Genomic DNA, 27,644 nt, shown 5'->3' with positions numbered 1-27,644 from the left:
TTTTGAAGTACACTTTGAAACGACAGCAGGAACACATGATGGAGCTGGTGCCATATTAGTATTGTCTCTTAAATTATGCAAAAACCTATTTTGACCAAAACCAAGATGTATGTATTCATCTCAGGAATTTGTTCAAGCCTTAATTTGGTTTGGTTACCCTAACCCTTATATTAATCATTACCACAGAATACAATAAAGTAAAAGAAAACTAAGATGTGAAGCAAGGTTCATCATACAGACAACTGAAAATTATGAGTAAAAATACTTTTATTTATTTTTTTTTTTTTTTCACATTTTTTTATGAGTGTTGAAATGCATTCAAATATTTGAATACTATGGTGAGCTTTATGAGCCATATTGACAGTATCTAGGAACTCTGACGTCACATTGCCTTTTTTTCCTCATGTTCACCAGACGGAAGAAATGTTTGAGAACTTAATTTCAGTAATCTTTTACTCATGGGTAAAAAGAGTTATTCCAACATTCATTGTCATGATTAGATTTGGAAAACCTTCCTATGACGTCAGAGTTCCTAAACTGTGATCGTTTGGTTCATAAATCCCACCTTAGGATTCAAATGTTTGAATGCCTTTAAATTAAGCAAAAAAACTAAAAAAATCAATGAAAGTATAGTTAGGCATAGTTTTTAGTGATTTATTTTGTGACACCTACATCAATTTTTAGAGGTCTTTTCCTGTAATTCACCCTTCATGTTTACCTCGTCCACTGAGAATAACAGACCTGGATTCTTGTATTACCTCCATATTGCAGTCAGCTTGTGGTTGACTTGTAGGTGGGAAGACCTGCTCACAGTCTTCACTGCATTACATGTAAGTTATGACCAGAATGCCCATTTGATGAAGGCAAATCATGGATTATTATGTATAAAGGTATGCACTATAAGCCTTGACCAAATAATATGTGCTTTTGCCAGCTTAGTGTGTGCTGTCAAAATGGTATAACTATATTTGAGTGGAATGCATAATCCGTGCCTGTGTCCGGGGCCTAGGTGTGCATTACCAACACTGTACACCTGTAATGCCGGCAGGGATAAGTTGTTAGACAGGTTTTCTGTGGAGGTCAGAAGAATGAGGCCTGGTGCTGAGTGAGCTATGAATGTGCTCTAAGACTGAATACAGACAGATGGACATTCATGGCTATCATGCTCGGACTACCTACCTGTGTATTTGTACTGGTATATACGAGCATGCTGAGTCCTGTGAATGGATCACCTGCATGCAAACAGAAGTTGTGTATCGTGCCGAGTTCGTCCTCTGGCTTGATTGTCTGCTCTCTGTTACCATTATGATGTATTTGAAGCTCATGCTTAATGTAGCACTCATCTGTACACATCAGTCAACAGCCTGGTCATCTCTAATCCGGGAGTATGGGAATTAAAGCCACTGCCCTTTAATAGATCCACATATACATGTACATGTGTTAGCAAACTTAGCATAGTTTGTATCAAATAAATTTGGTATGTAAAAAATGCCCTTTCGGAAGCAAATAAAGGCGTTAAGCTGATTACTTTTGAAACCAACACTTGAGTTTTTCTAATTAGAAATGGATGAATCAGTGAGAAATAAGCCAAGTTGGAAAAAGCTAAACTTTTTGGTAAAATACAGAGTATGTCCTTGTGAAATAGATGAGCCATGTTCAATTGTTGTATGATCTTAGATCGTCATAATATCATTTCATGTTAGATTTTTACATACCAAAAAAAGATAGTATTGTGAAAAGTCATTAGTGACAGTCATTTGATCATCAAGTCTACAATGCTTGTTTTTTCGGAACAAAAATCGTGGTTCCATGGCATGGGTAAAAATAACTGATTTGGGTGTATATTTAACATTGGTTGCGTATCCTTGTGCCCCTCTCCTTTTTTGTTTTACCATGCAGTGTTGGTAAACCTTCATCAAAGTACATGTACCTTTAAAAACGTATGACAAATATGAAAGCAGTCAAGACAAACGTTTATTGCTGCCTGTGTGGGGAATAAATGAACAGATTATGTCGTCAATTGGTCTGAGTGTCAGACACGATTTTGTCCATGCATCTCCTCCCAAACTACTGTGCCAATTTTGATGGAACTTACCATACATCTTGCCTATTATCTGAACTTGTGCACACTAAGTTTAATGATGGTCTGTTAATTTTTTCATAATTACCCAATTACCCGTCATTTAGGACTTTACGGAATAGTGCTTTTCCCTGTATTCAGATTTTTCCAGGCAACTCTTGCTAAAGTACTGAACCTATTTGCATGAAACTTGGCATAAATCCTTGTATATATGATTATTTTCATAATTACTCCCATTCAGGTACTCAGGCATTAATGGATTTCCATGTACGCAGACTTTGTCCATGCAACTTCCGCTGGAGTACTGCACTGATTTCCCTGAAACTTTGCATATATCTTTTTATATCATCTAAATATCTACATGGTTAATAATGACAGTCTGATTATTACTTTGTTACCACATCCATGTACATGCTCTAATAATGCTTTTCATGCATAGAGCTAAATTTGGCAAGCTGGAAACGTATTTCATTATGGTGATGTTGAACCAAATGTTCTGTATTTCAGTATGCATATATTACTATTTTTTTAGTCAGTTATTTGATTTACCATCATGAGTTATATCTTCATAGTGTTAAGTTATATTTTCATGCTGAAATATTTTTTGTAAATGTTAGGGGGTCAGAAAGGGAGTATTTTGGACATCCAGATTCTATTGTAAGGGAGTTTTTGTCTGGCATTTAGCAAATGATACTGGCTTCTTCAAGCTTGTCTTTATCAAGTTTCTGTTTTCTATCTGACAGAATCCATTAACCTTGCAGCGGTCAGTTGAGTGAAATATTCAGAAGTATGATATAAACAACCAATCAAATATATACCCAAATTCCTCAACTTTTTGGCATATGAAAGAGCAACTTTCAGTGCATTTTATGCTTATTTTTAATTTGATTTTGTAGGACATAACTCCATGTTTGGAATTGCCAGTTTTAAGGCTTCACAAAACGTATCGGTCAGCGCAGAATAATGCCTTCAGAATGTGCTTGAACAAACGTGAAAAGGTTGAAGAATTACAGTAAGCATGAAGCTTTATTCCCATCTGTATTTACTGAGTTTATAAAATATATAATAGTAATAATAATAATAATATAATACTTTATTTTCTGAGGGAGATCAGTGAGTTACAAGACCAATCCTCCTTGAATCTCTCATGCATACACACATTCACGAAAGAGTTATTTATATACAGAATATATAAAATACATGTGTACATACGAGTGACTAAATAAGTCAAACCTAATCAAATAACTTGAATTCAATAATACCTTTATCCAATATTTAGCTATTACATACATCAGGTCAACTCTACTTTCATTAAATTAGAGCTTTAGACGTTTTTTTTTTTTGGTGGGGGGGGGGGGGGGAGGAAGTTATAGGAAAGTGTCCTGTTGTTTTTTCTGATAACTGTCTGACTTGATTGATCATGTGTTCTTCACAGGTGGTCAGAATTTTACACCTAACTTATGGTGTACACTTTTTATGACAATTGACTAGATTGAAATGTCCGAGATGGAGAGACTATAGTTTATAGCATTTCCTGTGATATAACTGATGTTTATAGCGGTTCCAGTGTTGTCATCTGCTCATTTAGATTTATACACCTTCATTATTGTGGTTTTTAAACTGTTTTTGCTCTCTGAAAATGGTCCTCCTGTGAATAGATTTTTATCAAGAGTTGTTTTTATCTTTTCAAAATGTAGTCTTCAAGGCTATATGTATAAATGCTGAATGCAAATGTGAATATTCATTAAGCAGATTAATTTACTTTGTGCTCCTATTGATTCGTCGTGTCAAAGTTAATTTGTAGATCTGAAGGCTAATTCAGGCACCCATTTTGACAGGTCTGGGAAAGACAGGCTCAACACTGAGCGTGACCTTGTGCTTATCAGGGTTGATGGTTTTCTCTTTGAAATTGTGTATGGAAGTGTTAAGACTGAGTGACTGTAGCTGAATTGTTGCTGTGGTTAAGTACATGTGGTAGTAATTAGCTGTAACACACAGGTACACCCAACCACATAGACATGTGTTTTGTAACTAATGACATGGCTATTCCATTACTGTAGTAGTTGTAGCTGGATCGATAAGCTGCCGTCCTGTGGCGGTGGGCAGTGGAAGAGCTCCAGCTTGTCCACTTCTGACCAGATACTGTTTTAAAACACACCTGGTAACACCTGTAATTTTGTAGCTGCTCAAAGGGAACGTCCGCTCACCTGTACACAGCTGTTTTGTCTACTGGCCAGTCACATGTTTACTAGTGTATGTCACTGGGCATGTGGTAAGTTAGTCTAGTCCTCGTTGTGGACAGAAGGAATTTACAGGGGCCCTACTTTACTCTTTGACTTTGTCACCACACGTATTGAATCTGTTTTAAACCCAACCATTGCTAAGAATGTGGAGACGGTGATAGGACTTACCTGTGATTTTTTATGCAAATTTAACAATATCTTACGGTTCTTCAGGTAAGTTTATTTATTAAATTCTTCAGTGTTCTTTATTGTGATGATGCTTTAAAAAAAAAAAACTTCAGTATTATGTATGAGCTTTCATTTGATAGAGCCTTTAACAAGATGTCTATTTTTTTTGGCAATACATGAACAGAAGCTGTCTAATTTACTTGTCCAGATCAAGACAAAATCTGAGATTGTAGATCGATTATACTGTTGGTATTCAGACTGAAGTACACTCAATTCAACATACACTCTTCATGCCTGTACACTTGTACGCAGGTGTGATGAGCCAGATGTCGTGATCCATGTCTTGATCACTAAATCAGGTGAAATGTGCAGTCAAATACAGCTGCTAACTAGCTGAACTTGGTACGAGTATAGGTTAAGTATTTAAGGTGGTTTCACACAACAATTGCCAATGTATTATTCGCAGGGTTGTATTGGGTAACAGTTTCAGGCACTGTAATTCCTGGCCTATAACTCATTGTAGATGTGGCAGAGGTAAGCACACCAACCAGACACTTCTAGTACAGGTATACTCTGCCCTGTTTATCCCAGATCTGTTACTGTTTTGCACAAGTCCGATTGATTTTTGTATTTATGACATCATGCATGCATATGTGAGAGCTGGTGATTTATTGATCATATACTATACATAAATAGGTTGATGAAAAATGTATGGAGCCATATATTAATATAACAGAAAACTTTTTGCCTTTGTACCTGTAGTTCCAGAACTGACGAAGAAGTGATATGACCATTCAGTAGAGAATTTTACCATCAGAACATTAAATCTTTCTCATACAGTCGTGTTAAAGAGTTACTATGAAGCAATTACTTAGGTGTACATATCTGCTATAGTAGATTAACAGAACGGCCTGGTATTACGGTTTATAAAATGAATTAGAGGGCCTCCGTGGGCGAGGTGGTCAACGTGCCAGAGAGGCGCAATGACTCAGTATAGTCTCATCAATGCAGTCGCTGTGAGTTCAAGTCCAGCTCATGCTGGCTTCCTCTCTGGCCATATGTAGGAGGTTCTTCCAGCAGCCTGCAGATGGTCATGGGTTCCCCCCGTGCTCTGACCGGATTCCTCTGACCATAACGCTGGCTGCTGTTGAATAACTGAAGTAATCTTGAGTATGGCGTAAAACACCAATCAAGTAAAGAAATATAAAATGAATTATAGTGAACTTCTTAAAAATTCTATGTGTTTGTGATTTGTTATTGAAATAAATGTTTATATGTGCAGATACTTTCAGTTACTCTTTAGCCTATGGGATAATGATAATATATTAATGAACTCAGTATATAAGAGAATGCACATTTAATTCAGTTAGGGGAAAATGAAGCTTATTGATTATACTCAATAATCTGATATAGGGCACTTCATCAAGCTCTAAAATTACTTAGGAAAATCCTGTAGGAGAGATGTGCTATCACATGATCTGAGAAATCCTCCTATGTTTTTATTAAAATGTGTGGGATTGTGATAAGAGAGTCGGGATTGGTAGCTACCAATAAGCGAAGAGACGAATACGTTATATGCTCGAATTTCATCCAGGTAAATCATGCACTTAATACTATTTTATTGAGCGCCAGTTTTAATTAGGACATTGGCTATGCTGTTGTTTTCTTGCAATGAAAAACCATTGTTACCAAAGTACTTCTGTTGTGTCTCAAGTCAGTAAAATCTTTTTTTTTCTCACCCATGAGGCTGCATAGTGGAATTAATGTGTCAGTCTTTGATATCAGTCTGTTGAAATGATCTAATTGTTGTGGTTATTCTGAAAAATCATATAGTAGATTGTACATGTAGGTTGTTGAGAACATTGTAATGTTGTGATGTCATACAGCACATTTTTCATGGGTGCCCAAGTATTGACATTTACCTGTGTGCAGCCAGACTAACAGTTTGGTTTCTAAATTCTTAGTCTTGGAATAAATATAAGTGTAGATGAACAGCTTTCTACTCATAATTTATCAAGGAAATGAATCCTGGAACCTCAAGAAGAGGCACATGTACATGTGTATGTGTGAGTTTGTTAATGGGAACTTGACTACTGCAAAGTGTAGTAATATCAAAGGACTGATTTTGGGTGTGCCCAACAGTGGAAAGTTATTATCTCCCAATTTTGGTATACACTTTCCTTGTGTAAGGATAAGGTTGTTCATATATGGTCTAGATTCTGTAGGACTGTTTGCATACCTGTTCTTGGGGGAGGCTTGTAAAAATAGGCGTTGGTTGTCCTAGATTTAGAAGTCAAAAGCTGACAATTTGCTAGGCTGTGTGTTATGGTCTTGTGGACATGTGGGTGTGTACCTGTAGTTTCAGGTCTATGGCTTGGGCGTTTCACACAGGAGTTTGGCAACATGACTAAACTTATAGGAGGGCCTTAATATCAGGTGATTCTGCGTGTATGTAACTATCAAGGCTTGGTCAAAGTATGAATATATATATATGTGTGTACATGTTCTGCAAAAAGTGCCTGTTCCTGGGTGGCGAGGTGGCAGTTTCACTATAGGATTGTAGAGGAAATAAGTGATTTATTGTGTATTGTGATATATCTGTTATCTCTTACCATTAAGAGTCGTTCTTCTGGAATATTAAAACTGAGACAAAGTGGACTGTGGATAATAAGAGGTAGGTTTCCACTCATGGACAGATGAGGGTAGTTGTGTATTTATATTGTCAACTGAAGAGGAAGGTCAATATTTGCATTTGGGGGCAGAGAAATATCAGTGTATTTGTACAAGCCCTGTTCCCCTGCTGGAGTGGACAGACTGTATTATCTGTCTGCTGTGATCTGAGAGAGAACAGTAACCAGGATCTAAAGCTTTGAGAAGCTATCACCTTCTGGGGGAACTTTTCCCCAGGGGAGGAAATTTTCAACCTGAATTAATAAGTGATAGCCGTGAGGTGAAGCTTAGTGATAGCATCAGTATCATAGGTGGCTATTATCAGTGAGCGAGATCATTAAAAGGCAGACTAAGGATAAGTAAATTCAGGTACATGATAATAATATTTTGTCATAAGAATTTGATTTTATCCAGGAGTATGATAAGGAACAGATAACTGGTGTTGATGAATCGTTGAGATAGGCTAAGAAGAGAACATGAGATGAACGGAATTCACCCTGAGGACACCCAGAGATTTTAGTCAGTGTGATCAAAACAGTTCCTCACATTTACTTATATACACAGTTAACAATTTCATCAATAGCCACCATATGGTTGAAACATTGCTGATGTGGTGGTAAGCCATAATCATTCATTCATTCATTTATCTAGGAGAATGACGTTAAATCCCAAGCATTCATTCATCTAGGAAACCATTGCTTCGTTGGCCTAATGGTTAAAGCATCCGCCTCAAAGTCGGGAGACCTACATGTATGTTCAAATTCGGGTTGTGCCATGCCAAAGACTTTGCAAATAGTACTTGTTGCTGCCTTGCTTGGTGATCAGCGCTGAAAGGTTAGGGCAGAGAAACAGGACTGATTGGTGCAGAGTCAGTATAATGTGACATGCAGGGTTGGGTGTCATGCCTGGTGTCTCCAGCATGATACTTAAGTGGCAGTAGCACTTTGGCAGCATGAACTCGGTCTGCCACAAGAAGACACAGTATATGTACACACACCTAATGAGTCCTCATTGTCATATGACTGAAAAACTGTCAACTACGACATAAAAACCCAAAACATACATACATACATACAGACACACATACATACATACAGACACACATACATACATACATACAGACACACATACATACATACAGACACACATACATCTAGGAGAACAGTGTGTGACTCAGTTGTTAGGTGTTGGATTTCATCCCTACTCATGACACATGAGGTTCAGGTTCAGTCTGAAGAGCAACTTATAGATTCTTCTCTCCTTGTTTGTTAAACTAACAGGTGGTAATAAGTGGTCAACAACACTCATGAGAGAGTTTGAGCAGTAATTTCTTTTTTGATGACTACTTTTCCACCATTATGGCATGCAAGTCAGGGTGTCACACATGGTAAAGGTCAGTAGTAACTTGCAAAAGATTAGTGGTTTCCCCAGTGTAAAAATATAATATGAAAGACTACAGCATCTAAGAGGGTAAAACCAGGACAAGGGTAACATTGTGATAGTTAGCAAATGGTTACACATGTTACCAGTGACTAGTATACGGCCTTCTGTCAGTTTACATTAGGGCACCAAAACCATTACAAAAGCATTGAAAATCAGGAAAATTATAACATAGGACAAAATAAAAAGATAGGATTTTCAATTTTACCTTTATGCCATTTTTGTATTTAGTGTGAGCTTGCCCATCAGATTTAACAATAAATCGGTGTCACCTAATTTCAAGAGAAGAAGTGTGGATATTAAATTTGTCTAGGTCCAGCTCATGCTGACTTCCTCTCCGCTCGTACGTGGGAATCCCCAGCAACCTGTCGTGGATTTCCCCCACCATAATGCTGGCCACCGTCGTATAAGTGAAATATTCTTGAGTATGGCGTAAAAACACCAATCAAGTAAATAAATACATTTGTCTAGAGGAGAAGACTTGATATAACTCAAGCTTGGGGCACATTAAAATTTACACAAGGCACACACTAACAGATCTGATGTAATGTTGAGGCGGGCTGAACACCTTATATATACTGTATTTACAACTCCAGAGTTAGTGCTTATTCTACCAAGGATCTCTCATGGAAAAAACCATTTGTGGTGTTTATTACTTGGTTGTCACCATTTATGTGAAGCTGTGACAATCCTGTGACCTCAAGTTCTCATTCAACCCATTTCAATGGCCTCTGTCAAGGATATGACCATGTGTACTCTGTGACAGGCAGTAGCAGATTGCACTCCTCTAGCTGTATTTCAGGATGACCAGAGGTAGACTGGTGCTCCTATGATAATGAAACAGGAACAAAGACCCAGTGCACATGCTTGTAAGGTGATACCTCCATGGGTCGAGTGAATGGTGATTTAGTGTACATTTTAAAGCACGTAGCTGGTCTGTATAACATCATGTGTGTTGCGAAATGACTTCATATATAAATACACAGAAATCCAGAGCTCAGTTATGAACGTGAACTATTTTAAATGTGAATACATACATTTATATTGAACTCATCGAGCAGTGCAAGGCTTCACAGTTTAGAATCTTTGTACAGAAGTATAATCATTGTTAGATTTCCCTTTTAGTACATTTTGACACTTGCCTTTTTATATGTATAGTTAAAGGTGAACTGCATACATATTGCTATTAAAGCCACATTATATATGCCCCCCCCCCCCTTTCTCCGCACACACTACCCTCCTCTCGTCCTCTTTGTTCAGAAATCATGAATATAAGCACTTTTGTGATGTTGTGGTCTGCCAAATGAATGATTGTGAGCCATTTTGATGTCATGTCAGGTTGATATACTTGTACATATGCCACATTTTTACTGAAGCTATTCGAGAGAACTTCACATGAATTAAGCGAAAATTTAAAACATCAACCCTTTAAACTCTCCTCTGCACAGAGTTTCGAAAAAAAATAGTAAAAAGTGAGTCAGTGGTGGTGAGGGCAGGTATGTTAGTTTGACCACCTGTAGAGAACATCACAAGGTCTGAGTAATCCATCAACTCACCTGTTGTAGACTTCCTCTGATAACGAGTACAGTAGCAGAAAAAATTGACCCTTTATCTTGTTTTAGGCAGATTTTCACATTTTATAAGTTGCAGAGGTGGTTGAAAAGGTTGAAGAATTAGAGTGTGTTCATTGTAAACCTGGTAGAATCATGACTGGAATTACTACAGGATTAAATACAGATTCATTCATAGGCTTGTACATGTAAGTATCAAGTTTTTGTGTTTCAAATAAAACCATTAATACCCTGAAATCAAGAAATCCTGGTAGAATATACCAGAATAAAGAAGAGCGAATTCAAGGAATTTCGGTAGATTTTGAAGTGGAAAACTTGTGTTCTTTAATGGAGAGCTGGAGACCTAAGCATGAAAACCATACACGAGCTGTGAAATTCCAGAAAGTGAAGGTTGGTGTTGGGTGTGACTGTGATATCAGGAGAGTTAGCTCTGTTCATACACGCCACATTGCTGGTATTTGCAATTGTTGTGAAAGCATATGTAAGATTACCTGGTTGTATATTACCTCTGGGTTATGCATGTGTTTACATGGTCACAGTTTTTTTTACTCTGTGGTATTATGTGTGGTGTAATAATATCTGGGGCTCGTTTTCACAGCCCTTAACACCCCCTGGATAGGAACAGCGAAGCCAGTGACAGGTAATCTTACCACATCCCCCTGTCACTCCTTTCTCCTCCCCTACCCAGCCTTAGTCATGGGCACCTCTATTATGGTTCTCTCAGGTATGAGGTATAGTGGTATGGTCAAGGCACAGTGATCTACTATAGCTTGCATGCCTCAGTGGTCAGCACAGCTTTGCTTATTCAGAGGCTATAGCCTATAGAAATACATCTTAACTTTACCATATGGAATTAATTGTACGTTTACCTGTGGAGAACAGCTCAGTGTGAGGAACCTGTAACATCTGTATATTATACCTCAATACTTGGTCAGACCTGTGTGTGACACCTCTAGTCAAGGTGAAATTCTAGTTGGATATTACCTCTTTCAGCAATGTTCAGCTGCTGTTTTAACAAAATGTGTGCTTGAGTTCCCCAGGTTAGTTCATTGTTATCCATGTACAGAAGTTTGCTGCTCTTGCATTCCTTCTTATCCCCATGTGGGCAGCTTTGTGATCCTTTATACACTGTAGCTGGAACACCACCTACAAATGTAAGCAAAACAGTTAGCAGATATGTCGATGCCAAATTGTTTCACTGTTCTGTAGAAATTAGAGAAACTAAATTGTGTGGTAATGCAAACTGCAATATACTATGTTTATGATCACATTGACATTTGGTCTGATTAGCTTTTGTTGTTTTAACTTGACAGGGCACTTTTGGGCTTTATTGAGAAGGAATAGATATTTGAGCATTGACTAAACCTATAGCCCTTCAGAGTTGATGCTGCTTGGGTTACTGTATCTGCATATTAAAAGTCGAATAATTTCAGTAAACTAATGTCGTGTTAGAAATGCGCATCACCTGTTTCATGGAGATAATCTCCTCCAGTATGTCCCAGGTAAATTATAGCCAGAAACCTGCAAAACTTGTTTGGATCAGGTAGAAATGCCAGGTGTGATGACATATTATGGTGGTCTCTTTATCACTGCTTATGCTCTGCTGTGGGGGTATGATAGCACATGCCTGTCTGTACACCTGTTTTAAGATGCAGTTGAGGGATACCAGTCACCATTATTTCCACATTACTAGTAACAGATGCTTGTATATTTCACATTCAATGTAGCAGTTGTTTACCATGAAGCTGGAATGTGGAACGTGCATACTGATCAAACATATCAAATATATCATGATGCAGTACATTTACATACATGCATACATGGAGATTTACTTGTGTTTCTGTGTCTGCAAATATTTAGAATGTCAAGGTTTACACAAATCAGGAACTGTATAGGAACTTCTTTGTATATATTTATATCAGAAAAAATGTGCTTGCTAGAAAGTTTTAGGTGTCAGAGTTGAGAAATAAATCATCCTTTGTGAAGTTATTAATGAGGTATATGTAAGTGATTTATAGAAACAAAAATCTTACATACCACTGCATAACATATGGGATAAACAATGTCGCATGCAGAATTCTTAATGTCAGAATGCTTCATTCTTTTCATGTAACAGATCACGAGGAAAACAGTTTTGTTAACCTTAATTATTGTCTTAGCCCCAACTTAAATATACATTGTTATTAATCACTGGTTTCATATGGCCTATTGACATTTGCTGATGATATAAATCCCTGAGTAAAAATATCTGGTTTTTAATTACAATATTGTGAATTCCATCTAAGCCTAAGACTGCTTGAAGCAACTGGTCTTATAACATACATAGTTTTGAAACATCTGCAAGTTAGATTTACAACCTTTAACATACAGCTGTTAATATCGAAGGAGTACAAAGTTTACCAGCCACTTAATGGCTATCAACAATTAAAATGGCTACTTTTGAGAATTTGTGGCCCTTTTATTATCGCTTCAAATGAATCCTGACCAGGCACATTTATTGTCCAGTATCTTGGGGCATTTTCGCGCAACTTTTTCCTACATTTTTCTCCATAAATTATGTTACAATGTACATTTCTGCCAATTTATTTACACTGAAATATGTATTATAAATGTTAATTATTGTTGAAACTTGGATGTGTAATGTGTAAAGTACACATAATATTATGACTGTGAGGTAATGTATATGGAATAACATGTACCTCCATCTGACTGACTGTGTTTACGTGTTTATTGGTAATTTGCCTTCTGTGTATTCGGCACTCTTACGATGCAAACAAAACCAGGTGTATATTCCTGTATGCCATCTCATGACCTATTTGCATAAGCTCTTACCACCCTATTTGTTGGGGGTTATAAGAGGTACAGGTAGTAACTTTCATTTGAACTAGTAAATGACACTTAAATTAATAAGAATTATATACCACATGTATGGATTATAAACATGTAAGAAGTGGAAACACAGAATGCATCTTTCCTCATGATGATGTGGTCATGATGATCTGTCCTACCTGACCTACTCATATTACAGTTTGGTGCCGCATATCTGATAGATGTATAACAATTCATTTTAGATATACATAAAGCCTGGAGTAATTTTTCAGTTCGTTAGGGACATAAGTGGGAAATTTTCCTCATAAAAAGCAGTGTTATTTACATGGTAGTTTGGTCCCTATCAAAATACTATAAGGTGCAGGATGTTGTCCTTATTTCTGGGCTTGTACTGCCCCAGTATGTACATTTTTTTTGTTTCATGGAAAATTATAAGTAAGAAAATATCATTGGAATATAATAATATGTGTAAATAATATAGTGAAATTCAGTCAATAACAAAGGGGGAAAAATGGCTGAGCTGACATGGATTCACCTTGTATTTGTGGTGTGTTTTATTGGTGTGTTTTAATGGTGGGTGAGGAAATAAATGTTAACATGAGAGAAGAACAAAGAAAAGAAAATAAAACCAACTTCTTGACTTTCTATATTTTAATGTTCAAACTACAGTTCCTTCCAAGGAATATAGAAGTGGCTCATACCTGTATTGGCATATGTAGTATGTAGTATACATGTCCTGAGGTATGTAGTCCTGTGGCTGGGCACAGGCCTCTGTCAGGAGGTGACATCCATTGCATGATCTCTCATTGCTATATATATATATATATATATATATATATATATACACTTGTATGTACACACTCATTTTCTTCTGTTAGGGAGTGTTTCAAATGTATACACATTAGATATAAGCTTACTTATCATTATTTACGTCAGAGCTGTTAAGACTTTTTGTTGTCCCTGTACCCAAGGCAGATAGTTTTGTCAGCTTTACCATTTGTGGATTTTGAAGGGTTTATTTCTGTAGTCAGGACAGCTGGCTGTCCATGGTGCTGACATTGTCTTATAGTCTTCATATTTGATACCTGCAGACAGCTTTGATTTGAAGCCAAATGATGATGTAATAAAGAGGGCAAAGCTTGATGGATGGCTGACAGATGGGAACAGGTTTGTGCACCATGTTTTCACAAAGCCATTCTTTTTCTATTTTCAGAAACAACTGATATCGAAAGATGAAGACGTGGAAATTTACTGCTCCAGACATGTTGGAAATCTATTACCTTAGCTGACCAGTGTTGATCAAATAAGGAAAAGTGAGTATATGTACAGTGTAATGTTTTTGTTTTCAGGTGAAGCAGAACTGTTTGTTATTGCCTGAATATTGTACAGTGTTTCTAATGCTAAGTGAGCTGCAAGCACAATACCATCAGTACACAAATGTGTTAATTGTATCTTTGAAGTTCTTACACCAGTTAATTCATCTAAGCAATTATTTTGCCACAAAGAGAAAGATAAGTGTTTCCAGGCATAAGTTGTGTGTAATCGTCTTCAGACAAGGTAAAAATAGAATAGATGTGCTTTGCATTTGTTCATTTGTTAAAGTTGTGTATTTTTAATATTTGTTCATATGTATTTTGTACTCAAGAATACATATGTATTTTAATGAGATGGATCGATCATTATATATTTTATTGGCAGTTAAATGCTTAAACACCTGAAGTACATGTACAGCGGCCTAATTTCCCTAAGTGTACAACTGTCAGTTCTAAAGTCTGAAGCTTTGTGTGAACAGAGTCAGAGCTACATGTATGTGGAAATTAGTTCTGGGCTGATTCGAATATCTTATTTTCTCTTTTTTAAACTCAAACTTTAAACTCAAACAGTAAACCAAGTGATGTAAAGTGACCTTGCATCTTATCTGAATGAGTAAGCCCACTGACAGATTACAAGGTCCAAAGTAATGTCTGTGTATACGCGGCTATATTATCATGAGACAGCCTTAATTCCTGGACGAAACAAAAATGTAGAGCGGTGTGCCTTTTGAAACACAAGCGGTTATCTGTTAAGACTTTGTACCTGGGTGTAGTCCCACTTTCGTTTTCTACTTAACATGGACATGTGAAAATCTTTAGGAGGACATACAAGATTCATTACTCCTCTTAGTCCAGGTTTACCCTAATTTTACACTGGGGATTGGTTTTTTGAGACTTTTTTTGATTGATGCATAATAGTGAGTGACGAAATGTTTTTGAAGGTATATGTACAATATAACTGTTTATCAATCACATGCTAAGAGATGAAGTAGATTGTTAAATGTTTTGATGACCTGAATGGAAATTGCACACTTGTCTTCATAAAAAAATATGAATAGAAGCATGTTTTCTGTGAAAGGAGTAATATTCACTTTTCAGATTATAGATGTGAACTACATTTCTTTCTGTCTTATTGATATAATAAGAAGACTAACCTTTAAAAATATTAAAATAGATAATTTGTTTCATCTTTGTTTTCCTAGCTTTTTACACAACTTTCAAAATGTAAAATATGGACTTTGTACATGAATACAGTTCTGATATTTAGGCCAAATAGTGTTTGTATTTAGCTAGAAGAGACTTTACTAAACTAGTGAGAAATTCAAAAAGTGCAATGAAATATAGTTTGTGCAGCGGCATTTCCAAACCTTTTTCAAGAGCCATTTGCCAGCTTGGGTACCAACCACTTAATTGTACTCATCAAGTTAACTCTATAATATCTGATCTAGACCACCTGCTGTTGTCACTATACAATAATTGAGTAATAAGTGCTTACCAAAAGTTGGGTGATAGAGTTAATGTTGTACAAAGCATATTTACAGCTTACTTTGACCTAACCTGTCATGCCTTACTAAGTCACTCATTTTTCTCGTTATTGACATCACCCTTTGACACTATTTGATACACAAAATGACTTTTTGTGAAATTTGAAGTTTGTGAAAGTGGCCCCTGCTGAGAAAGGTATTTTAAGATTTGTGGTGGGAATATGTAAGATCCAGCTCATAATGTGAAACAAGTATTTTATTACATTTATTTGCTTCAGAATATACTTTTTGGGGGAGAACAATAAAGGGACATACCACCGACATCGAAAAAGTTGTGGTATTAGTTTAGGTCTCATCTACATAAAGGTGAGATGCCTGACGTCTATTGACACGTATCTGACTCTGAGTGAATGATTGAATGTTTAGTTTTATTCGGGGTTTCCCTTCGACTGTCAACTCACTCAGATTGCTGTATTTAGAAAGTCTGATTTTTTTAAAGTCAGTTACTTCCCCTTGTTGTCTAGATTACAGGGGATGTTTGGCGAACTTGAAATGTCAGACACGGCAGTGTGTTGTAATTATGCAGTCTCCGGTGTAACTTCAGTTCTGCCATTGGCAATTATGAGCAATTATAAAACATTTTCAATAGAAAGGAAAGTCGTATTTGATTTACTAGACTTCTGATTTGCTTTCAGTCTGTCATATTGTTTACATATGCGATCCATGAGCGAACGTTGCATTGTGGGATTCTTTGCGCAGCCTTATTTGCATGTTATCTCATCGGGGGGGACAGTTTAGACCAGTCACGGATTTCCCCTTATAATTCACGTAATTGACATTTTTGTGGAAAATATAGGCCTGGGAGACTTAGTGAGGAGTTTTTAGCTGAACCATCTTGAAAATTATATATAATATATTCACTTCTATGAACTTGTCTTGGGGTTTTTGGAAGCAGTTTGTTTACTTATGTTATTACTACATAATAACGGGCGCTGTATGGATAGGTGAATAATTATAGATAGTGTTGCCTTTAACAGCTTTGAAGTTTAAATTTTAGTTATCTTGAATAAATCCTGTGTGTCAGAAAATGCATGTAGGTGCATTGAAAATCTCACTACAGGTACAGTACCTGAATCTTCATTTGGGTCAGTTGCCTTGTTACATCAACCTTATATTATCAGGAGACTTAAATAATTAGGTAGCAGTGATGAGGAAGTGGTACATGGGTGATTCCCTAGTTACATGGCACAAGTATTCTCGTGTTATGTGGGTTAATTGAATAATCTGACACCTGACCTGTGTAAATAAACTGAAGCTAACTGCTTAAGCTGTGGTAATCTGTGTTGTGTAGGCAGGTGTTAGGTTGCCTCACTCAGGTGTAATGTACAGGAAGTATCTGCAAGTTAATACCGGTGTCATGTAGGGACAAGACTCTCAGGGCTTTGTTATGCGATCCCCTGGGTGTTGTGGTATTTGTTTGCAAGAAAGTACAAAAGTGCCAAGAGAGACGGTTAGGAAAGATATACATGTATATATTAGACGCTTTTTCTGCATTTATCTGATGAAGTGCATGATGGTATACTTTCATAAGGAGGACCACCTTCTCAGTCCAGAATTGACCTGTACCATATTAGATACTGCTTAAACCTCATAGTTATATGTGGGCTCAGTAGAAATAATAATGAAGCCAAGGCATCAGCATGTAAATGTAAAAGGTTTCACAAGCCTTTGATCCACATGCCACATTATCCTTAACTTGATAATGATCCTGTCATGAAAACTTTACTTCATTATTATTACCATACCATATTATTCGTAGTTTTGATGATGATGTTAATAAAATATTTATGACGGTATTTTGATTTCATATTTTGTGGACTGTATGTAATTAAGAATATCTGTTACAGGTATGGGTTTCGCCCATGACTAAGTTGCACATGGAAGTTGCCTGATTCTATATGTTCTATTGGTTGTATATACGTGTTTTGAGGCTTGTTTGAAAGATAACAGGACCAAATTAATTTCCCTCTAAAATCTACTTTTTGGGGTGAATTTTTAGGTTATTTTACTTGAGTCATACTCAGTTTAAACTCACAGGCACAGGACTTTTACCTGGTAATTAAGTCTTTGTTAGGTGTTTAAGATTGATTGAGCCTTACATCTGAGATGAACTAAGGCTTGTATTCATATATCATTGTGCATGTATAGAGGATGTTATATGATGTTGTACTGGTTTCAGGTGTCCACGATGGATCTCGTGGACGGGGAGACGAGGGAGGTGGTGGGAGAGAGAGGTGTGGAGGACATGATCAACCTCAGGTGAGTTCATATCGCATCAGTGATTGATTGATATCTGTGGATACCTGACAGCCAATAGATTAGCAGGATATGTCGACAGGGTCACTTCACTCAGTGATCCTCAGGTCATCTTGATCTGGATATCGAAAGAGGACACTGAATACGGGCTACATTATACATGTACACATACCAGTATAAATAAATGCCTATATGCATGGTGTAGTGTGCTATTCACTGTAAATATATTTCTTTCCTTGTAATTGTCAGTTTCCTCACTATGAAATTAACCCATTAATTTTGTTGGTTGGTCTTCCATGCATATCATATTGGGATAAGTGTTAAAGCTTTGATCGTATAATTATATATCTTGTCGGCAGCAATCAAGTCTATATCAAGCTAGTCAACTGCTAAAGACATAGTTGCTCCATGTTGCAGTGTAGCCAGTAAATGGTAGTTGACCTGTATGATCACCTCACATAAATCAAGCTGTGTCTTATTCAAGAGACTACAAATTTAATGTACATGTCATACATCGTTGTGGTGCACCTATGCTTATTGAATATTTACTTTTCATTGCCCAGGTAGGTACAGAGATAAGATCATTTCTGTACTTACCACACTGTATTATGTCTGTCGTTTTCCATATAGGTGTGCAATCCCAGTCAGAATGCAACAGAAACTGTTACATCTCGATAACTTGAAATGAGTCTGAAATTATTAAAATTTGAATAATTAAAAATTATCTGATATTTTTACCTGATAAACGTTATTGTTTTGTTTGCATTTTGCTGCAGGTTGAAGACATGTACACATAAATGTAAAAGTTTCATGCCTACGTTGGTATATGTTAATGTCTTGAATTGTGTGTGCTTTCTTTTTAGTGACTTGAATGAAAGTTCAATTTTGTGGAATCTTAAAGTTCGATATGACCGAGAACTTATATATGTAAGTTGCTCCTGTATTTTTCTCAGAGAATTTATTCTGTATTCAGTATTCTGTTAACCAGTAGCAAAAATTTCAGCAAATGACAGTAATTGTGTAGACATGTTTTCAAGTTAAACATTTTAATATAAATTTCTTATATTCAGATATTTGTAATTATAGAAATGTTTCGTAAGGGTACAGCCCATAGCTATAGCACTGCGTTCATTAGGCCATAATAATCTATTTCACAAAGGCATAAGCAATTTTGTCTGGCTGCGACTTAAACCTTTGCGTATTTGATATAATACATAATTAAGTGAGGAATGTATCACATTCTGTATCCGTTAGTAGAAAACAATCTGTCCTGTGTACAAAAATTAGAGACCACACATAAAGTATTGTATAATACACAAATGTTGTTTTCACAGACCTACACTGGGAGCATCCTGGTGGCCGTGAACCCCTACAAGATGTTCAACATCTACGGGCTTGATGTGGTGAAGAAGTATGAGGGCCAGCCCCTGGGTGTTCTGCCACCGTAAGTCCAGTCTTCTTTCTGCTACCTGTCATGTGTGGTTACCACCTGTCCCTGTATACTACACAGTACTATGTCTTATGATGTGCATGTCAAATGCTGTATCTGCACATACCTGCATACATGCACATGTGTACCCCCATCAATTTATTAGGTGATGCAGATGTGCAAGAAAAGCTATTCTGTTTACATGAGTATTTAGTCTTTTGATGGGTGGTGCTGTCAATAAGGTTTTCTTACAATGCACAGTGGTGATTATGTTCCCATACTTCTTGATGCATATAGATGTGTGCAGAGCAGATGGTCATCTTCTGATGTACAACATCAACACAAAGATCGACACATCTAATCATGTGTACATAATGTGATGATGTCTTTTTCTGTGGCTGTTAAGTGTTAATATGGGGAAATAATAGAATGGCTAGTGCAGGCTGTTATTCTTTTAAAAGTTTGAAAACACAAATAATGTTCTTGATTTTTTGAGAAGATTCTTTTACATAAACAACCCCTAGTATTCTTTGTGGAAGTAATAAACTCCAAAGGCTGAATAAGTAAATGTATGATACATGTAGATGTGTGCCTGAAGTTACATGCTCTGTTTACATGTGGTGTGATTTGTCAGGGAACAATCTCCTGCTCTGTTTGTCATATTGTTTATGCTCATACATGTATACATTTCACAGAGCAGACCCATCTGAACTCCATTCTGTATGAAGATTGATGAGCAGAATTAACAAATACAATAAATAGTACTAATTAGTCTGAATTCATATGATTTACATGTAAATATAGAATAGACACCCTCTTGAACATGTAGGCTTGAATAGTGATTGCTCATTTGCATATTTGTATAGGAAGAATATGCTTTGCTGCATGAGGTGTTCAACTGATTGTTGCAGTACATACATGTATCTAACTTTAATGAGATGCAGGTAACTGGCCTGATCATTTTCACAACCGACAAAGAGGATTTTTATTTGAGAGTTACATGTACATTATCCCATAAAAAGGCTGTCTCTGGTGTATGCTGTGTGTTGATGACAGAAATGATGTGCAGGTCCGAAAAATAACAATAACCCTGTGTATATAGACTGGGTGACCGAAGGGAACAAAGTGCTGTTCAATAGTCAATATCACATGTGGATAAATGGTGTGTGGTAACCAGATGTTTGCGTTATCTCGGTGTACTTGGATTATCCTGACTGTGGACGGCTGTGTGATCAGTAATTAACACAGCTTCACCGTGTTTACCTGGGGATTACTGCACGCTTTACCATGGAGGAGCTGATAGGAGTTAGTGCTCGTGTGGAGCAGTGTGAACATTTCCCGTGCCAACTGCCCCACTCTGTGTCAGTTCTCAGCCTCAGTCATCTTTGCCCTCCTCGATACATGCATATAATGCATGGCATCAGACTTACGCTTTATCAGTCCTTTTGAATCAATATGCATATTGTATAATTTTAGTGTAACCACAGTTGGTGATTTATTGAAATAATTTGCAGATTGGTGGCATATCAGAACTTAGGGTTAATGTAGATCGAATTATTTTGATACATTTAACAATTTATTTGCATAATGAAGCATAAATTTGCTTGTTTTTGATATCAGGCTTATGGATCTCACGACAACAAAAGACAAGCGTAGTTTGGGTTCAACAAGCTGTGGGATTTGAGATCTGTTAAGTCATCATCATACAAAACAGGATTACACTTTTAACTTAAGTATTTGAAAATAAGTTCTGCATTTGTGTATTTGTTTCTATCCTATTTACCCTTTTTTCAGGCATTTATTTGCAATTGGAAGCACTGCCTACACCAAAATGATGAAGGATGCAGAGAACCAGGTCATTGTCATCAGGTAAATAGCTTATACCAATTTGAACATGCTATAATTTATGTATGTTTTGATTCAGTGGTGGATTGTAGGAGGAGATGGCCTTGTAGGAGGTTTCCTGTAGACCAAGTATAATAATGTGGTGCTGAACACTAAATGTTGCCTGCCCAGAATGACTCATTGTCTGTGTCATTAAAAGTTATTGACTCAAATGAAAAGTGTGAAGGATAAAGTTTTATTTTTCCTTTTTCGTATCGATAGCTTTGTGGATGATAAGACCTTGTTGTGGCCTGTTATAACCTTATCGTGGCCTGTTATAACCTTAGCCTGGCCTCTTATAACCTTATCGTGTCTACTTATAACCTTAAGTGTATAAACAAAAAAAGTATCCACTTGTCACCAAACATGGTAACCATTAATACTTGCATTCTCTCAGAAGTGTGTGAAATGTGAAAAAGGCTATGCTAAACGGCCTGAAATTTCACCCAGAACTAGCTGCAATTTTTGGACTGCTTTGGACAGTTTTATTGATCTTACAAGTGTTTCAAGGTTTGTTTGGAATGTAGAAATGATTTCCTACTGGAATAATGTCAGTTTCAACACCACAAGTAATATTTTATGGTATTTATTTGCCTTTAAAACTGCAAAATTTTAAGTTAGTTATCATACCCTTGTGTTTCAGTGGCGAGAGTGGAGCTGGGAAGACAGAGAGCACAAAGTTAGTGATGCAGTACCTGGCTGCTGTCAACAAGTCTGGGACCAGTGTGATCACAGATCAAATCTTGGAGGCTAACCCTCTGCTGGAGTCATTCGGCAATGCTAAGACCATCCGCAATGACAACTCCAGTCGATTTGGGAAATATGTGGAGGTCTTCTTCAAAAAGTAAATCAAACTAATCTACTGTAATTCTTCAACCTTTTCACATGTTGCGAGGTGTTTTTGCAAGCAAATTCTGAAGGCATTATTCTGTGTAGACCTATAAAATTATACTTTTTGTGAAGCCCTAAGATTTGCCTACCCAACCAATGTAGTTTTGTCTCCAAAATCAAATTGAAAATGTGCATAAATTACGTGGAAAGTTACTCTGTCATATGCGAAATGGTGGAGGAATTTGGATATTGCGTTTATAAAAAACAAGACTTTGCACAGATACCATTTTAGCTGAAGAATCATACCATAAACCTGACTACTGTCGCATAAGTTTGAATATTCATGAGTCCGACGTATTTGTTGTACAATGTTTTGTACATCACTATTACCATGACATTGTCCTAATGTGGTGATTATTGTACCTGTATGACGTCCTTGTAAAACTTGGCCCAGGTAATTGATGACATGACATTTCTCTTTGTAGTGGGAGCATGGTAGGAGCCAAAACTACAGATTATCTCTTGGAGAAATCCAGAATTGTTGTACAGGTAATGAACAGTTTGATTTCAACCAACTTGCTGATGATTTGTATTCTGTTTGCAGTTGGTTTATTTGTGTATACCTGTATTTACTTTATGAATAGGTTTCTGTGTTTTATAGAAATTATATAAGACTTTTAAAATCATTTATATGTTATCAATAGTTATACAGGTAATGGATTAGTACAAGCTTATTATATCAACAGCCCCTATAGTTCATTTACCCTCTGTATTTCAGAGCGAAGATGAGCGGAATTACCACATATTTTATGAGATGTTAGATGGTATGAGCAATGAGGAGAAATCAAAGTATGGCTTACAGACAGCACCGAAGTACTTCTACCTGAACCAGGTGAGAACGTTGACAAGTGTAAAACTGTTCAGTAGGAATAAAGTGATTCCAAGAAGAAAAACAAAAATAAAAAAACATGTACATATACAGTAGTTTGCTGTTCATACACGTAAGCTTATCAGAAACTGGTGATGTTGCACGTCTTCATGGATTGTAGAAAATGACATACAGATTATTATACCCCCTTAACAAAGTTATTTCAGTGAAACTTACATCTTGCACACCATGAGTGGTCCATGAAACAACCTGTATGAAACCAAACTAAGCAACATGAAGTCCTGTCAATTATTTTAAGGTTTTCTTAGGTTGTTTTTTCTTTTATTTTTGGAAATGGAAGGGGTATATTGTGGACATCCGGATTCTAGTTATAACTGTGAAAGAAGTTGTCTTCTGTAGTTTTGACATTGTAGTTTTCGATTTCTATAAAGCCATATTTTGGTGAATGAGATAACTAGAGTTTATGCATATAAGACATATAGGAATTTTGTATTGGCTTTATGGTAAGAAGTTTGTTAAGGATGTTGAATAAAATGTTAAATTTTGGCCAATACGCATGGCTTGATGGTGATTATGATTGTTTTGCTTTACTGCAAACACAAATCCATGACAAAATTCTAGGGATATGCTTTTATATTAAGCATATCTACAGACTGGGGTGTAAATCATTTACCATTGCATGTGCACACTATTGTCTGACTGGCTGCTTCAGGGAGGAGGCTGTACCCTGGAGAGCAGAGATGACGCTGGCAATTACTTGGCTGTGATTGGAGCAATGGATGTTCTCAACTTTGACAGAGATGAAAAAACCACTATTGTTAAAATCCTGGCTGCCATCTTACACTTGGGAAACATATATTTTAAAAAGCATCAAGTAAGTATGGTTAAGGGGCTTGTGCTGTGACTTTGTGGAATAACATACTGGTACATTTTATATAAAAGAATGAAGAAATAAAATTATCCTCCAATAAATTGGCATGTTGGATTGCCACAAAAGAAAATCTGAAAATGAATAAGCTCAGCTTGTTTTTTGTTTGTTAAGCATTGTTGTGCTTCGGTACATGGTGCTCAGTCTTGTATTTATTATCACATTGAAAACATTTTATCTTGGACTTGTAGAGTCGAGACTCAGATGATGTTGAAATCGGCAGTGATGCAGAGATCAAGTGGATTTGCCACCTTCTAGGGCTGCCTGAAGATTGGCTGAAGCAAGCTCTGACAAACAAAGTCACGGTAAAACATCCTGTCTGTCTTATACACATCACAGTCATGCTTAACATCACAAGCATTCACGTATTGCATTCTGGTATTATTTCTACACAAAGAGGTATCCTGGGTAACTTCTTATGTGATTTCTAACCTGTTCTTACATCTCACAAATAGGGCCAGCATAAATAAATGATGTGTTCCTACATCGTGTAAATAGTTTACAATCAATTGAGCAATGTTATGTTGTGAGTCATTACTGACTGTGGATCAAAACACAAACATGATGAACAAATAAATCCAAAGTTTGTATGATGTTTATTTGTTTACATGTACCTTGGCTTTTGTTCACAGGAAGCCCGCCAAGAGAGAGTTCTGTCCCCTTACACCATTGATCAGGCCCTTGACAGCAGGTAATGATTTTTTTTAAGAACATAAGTAACATAAGAAAACCGGTATTATGACAGACAGATATGAGTACACGAATGGTTAAAAAAACATGGAAAGCCTGATTATTTGCATATGTGATATGAATATTTATCCAAATACAACTACTGGATCGTGTTGAATCCATCTACTGAAGAGGTTTTGCTTTGATTTATTAATATGTTACACAATGATAACCACTTCTTCAAAAGAGAACTTTGCATATTTAAACACCTAATAATGTTGGTTACAGGGATGCTATTGCCAAGGCCTTGTACAGCAGATTGTTCAGTTGGCTGGTGGAGAGAATCAACATAATAGTCTGCAGAGCTGAGAGAAACAAGTCAACGTCTCTAGCTATCCTGGATATATTTGGATTTGAGGTATGTCACTCAATTTTTTTCATTCAGAGTTGTTGTATTTGTTGTGTATTCATGTCAGTGATTACACATTCCATTGTGTGAAAATGGTCATAAATGCAAGTGATGTAAAGATGGCTCGTATATTGATGTTTCAAATGAAGCAGTTATCTCCCTTGTGCTTCAGGACTTCCATGTGAACAGCTTTGAACAGCTGTGCATCAACTATGCCAATGAGAACCTGCAGTTTTACTTCAACAAGCACATCTTTAAGCTGGAGCAGCTGGAGTATGAGAAAGAGCGTATAGACTGGCAGAGTATAAACTTTCGGGACAACAAGCCAGTGCTGGACCTGATTGCCAGTAAACCATCAGGACTGCTACATCTGCTGGATGATGAGTGCAACTTCCCAAAGGTATGGCACATGTGAACAGGATTCATTATCAACACTTTGTCTAATTATAATACTGCCCTGAGAATTCACAGAATCAGGTATTGTGTGACATTTGAGGTAAAGTTCAATAATGATCAGTGATAAAACCGATAATTTTGTCTAGATTTATTTTGAGGTCATACACAAACATGGCATGAATAGCAAATGATTACATTTAACATCTGTGGGGACATTGTTTGACCTTAAAAACAAAATTACATGCGCTTTGTATTTATGCACAGGTAATGTGTTTATGCAATTATGCATCATTAAATGGACTCACTGACACCACCCATCTTTTCTTTCAGGCCACAGATATGTCATTCCTGGAGAAATGTCACTTTCATCATACCAACAACAAACTGTATGAAAAGCCAAGGATGCAGGATCCAGAATTCAGTGTCATTCATTATGCTGGCAGAGTTAGATATGATGTGAGTTGACATTAACATTGTAAATACTGACTGGTAAATCTACTAAACCCATTGATTCAATACATTAACACAGACGGTTTTATTAGGCCTTATCAGGCCTTGAAAATTCAAAAATTTTCTTCACCCGAAAAAAGGTTGCGTAAAAATGACTCTAGGTAACCCATAGTTCGTTTAATAAAAATTATTTGTTTTACCCATAGGTTACGCCAAAAGGTTACGGTTTTGTGAACATAAGAAATTCTGTTAGCGTAGTTCTTAATAGAAGGCAAAACTGCACCTTTCAGTGAACACTGTCGCTCCTCGCGTGTTATTTCGGCCAGGTGTTGGGCACACGCTTTACATCTTAACAAAGTTATTTCGCCCTCAGTGTTCACTTCAATTGAGAATTCGTCTCTGAACAACCACTTTTTGAAAGTTTTTACAGAGATGGTACATTTCGATGACTTCCTGCCATTTGCAAAGCACTTTTTGCGCGTTATCGATATAAACCTTATTCTCACAACCGTGCAGTTCCACACTGTCTTTACACACACACAAGCTGCTGATCCACTGATACAGTTGAAATTGCACATGGGAACAGGGTGAATTGTTGTCCTTGAATTCTTAAATTATAACTCCCTTGTTTAGAACTCTTCTGGCAGGAGCGTTTGGGCGACATGCCCACTACGGCCGGAGTAGTTCCTTGACATGATTATGTTTTTAAGGTGTGGTTATTTTTGCGCGAACGAAAAAATGCCCATGCGATTTTAATCTTGCGTAACCTTAGCGCGCACGAATTGATAGTTCTCGCGAAATTTCGAGGACTGCTTTATGGCAACATAAATGACAATCCATATTTTTTTTGTAATTTATATATTTAAATTAATATTCAACAAATTAGTAATACCCCCTGCAATGACGTTAATGTGCAGGGGGTGTATTTCCCTGAAACTTTGTGCTTATCTCTTCTATCATCTAAACATCTACATGCTTAAAACTAATGACTGATCATTTATTTTTTGAAATGTTGGCGGATACAAGAGGGGTATTTCGAACATCCAGATTCTGAAGTATACTGTTTTGGGGGCCTCCGTGGCTCAGTCGGTTAAAGCGCTAGCGCAGCGTAATGACCCAGGAGTCTCTCACCAATGTGGTCGCTGTGAGTTCAAGTCCAGCTCATGCTGGCGGCCGTACGTGAGAAGGTCTGCCAGCAACCTGCGGATGGTCGTGGGTTTCCCCCGGGCTCTGCCCGGTTTCCACCCACTATAATGCTGGCCGCCGTCGTATAAGTGAAATATTCTTGAGTACGGCGTAAAACACCAATCAAAAAAAAAAAAAAAAAAAAAAAAAAGTATACTGTTTTAAAGTTTTTAAACATTTTAATTTCACTATTTGTAGGTGCTGAACTTTTTAGAGAAGAATAAAGACACACTAAAGAGTGATGTGGTGGAACTTCTGTGTGAGAGTGAAAATAAGGTGGGTCATTCTGGTGATTAGAGTTGTACAGTGCTAGCATCCAAAAATATTCTTCCACAAATACTGTCTTTCATTGTATTTTTAAGTGAACTTGAAAAAAACAAAAATGCTTCAGTATTTTGATAAAGTTATATTTGTCAATTTCATCACCTTATGTTAAACATTCAATATATTATATTAGATG

The 27,644-nt window shown here is 36.8% G+C and overlaps 1 protein-coding gene across 9 annotated transcripts in view; it reads left to right on the top strand.

The window, feature by feature from the left end:
• The window catches only part of LOC135461548 (unconventional myosin-XV-like), an 81,793-nt gene that overhangs the window by 14,016 nt on the left and 40,133 nt on the right, over positions 1-27,644 (top strand). For 6 of the 9 annotated variants that reach the window (XR_010443371.1, XM_064738698.1, XM_064738694.1 and 3 more), the window contains exons 2-16: positions 14,215-14,314; positions 18,038-18,117; positions 18,978-19,041; positions 19,449-19,558; positions 21,338-21,412; positions 22,071-22,271; positions 22,744-22,807; positions 23,037-23,150; positions 23,860-24,021; positions 24,267-24,380; positions 24,708-24,766; positions 25,033-25,162; positions 25,326-25,553; positions 25,880-26,005; positions 27,383-27,460. Coding sequence is in view for 8 of the 9 variants with exons in the window: in XM_064738698.1 (XP_064594768.1) it covers positions 18,047-18,117; positions 18,978-19,041; positions 19,449-19,558; positions 21,338-21,412; positions 22,071-22,271; positions 22,744-22,807; positions 23,037-23,150; positions 23,860-24,021; positions 24,267-24,380; positions 24,708-24,766; positions 25,033-25,162; positions 25,326-25,553; positions 25,880-26,005; positions 27,383-27,460 (1,596 nt within the window). In the remaining variant the exon portion in view is untranslated. Of the gene's footprint in view, positions 1-4,415; positions 4,537-11,007; positions 11,032-11,188; positions 11,213-14,214; positions 14,315-18,037; positions 18,118-18,977; positions 19,042-19,448; positions 19,559-21,337; positions 21,413-22,070; positions 22,272-22,743; positions 22,808-23,036; positions 23,151-23,859; positions 24,022-24,266; positions 24,381-24,707; positions 24,767-25,032; positions 25,163-25,325; positions 25,554-25,879; positions 26,006-27,382; positions 27,461-27,644 lie in introns of those variants that run through there. The other 3 variants (XM_064738693.1, XM_064738695.1, XM_064738696.1) reach the window with 3 other exon arrangements.

The sequence above is a fragment of the Liolophura sinensis genome, chromosome 1, assembly GCF_032854445.1.
Source record: "Liolophura sinensis isolate JHLJ2023 chromosome 1, CUHK_Ljap_v2, whole genome shotgun sequence".
NCBI classification, from domain to species: Eukaryota; Metazoa; Mollusca; class Polyplacophora; order Chitonida; family Chitonidae; genus Liolophura; species Liolophura sinensis.
This window is presented reverse-complemented; position numbering and strand designations above follow the sequence as displayed.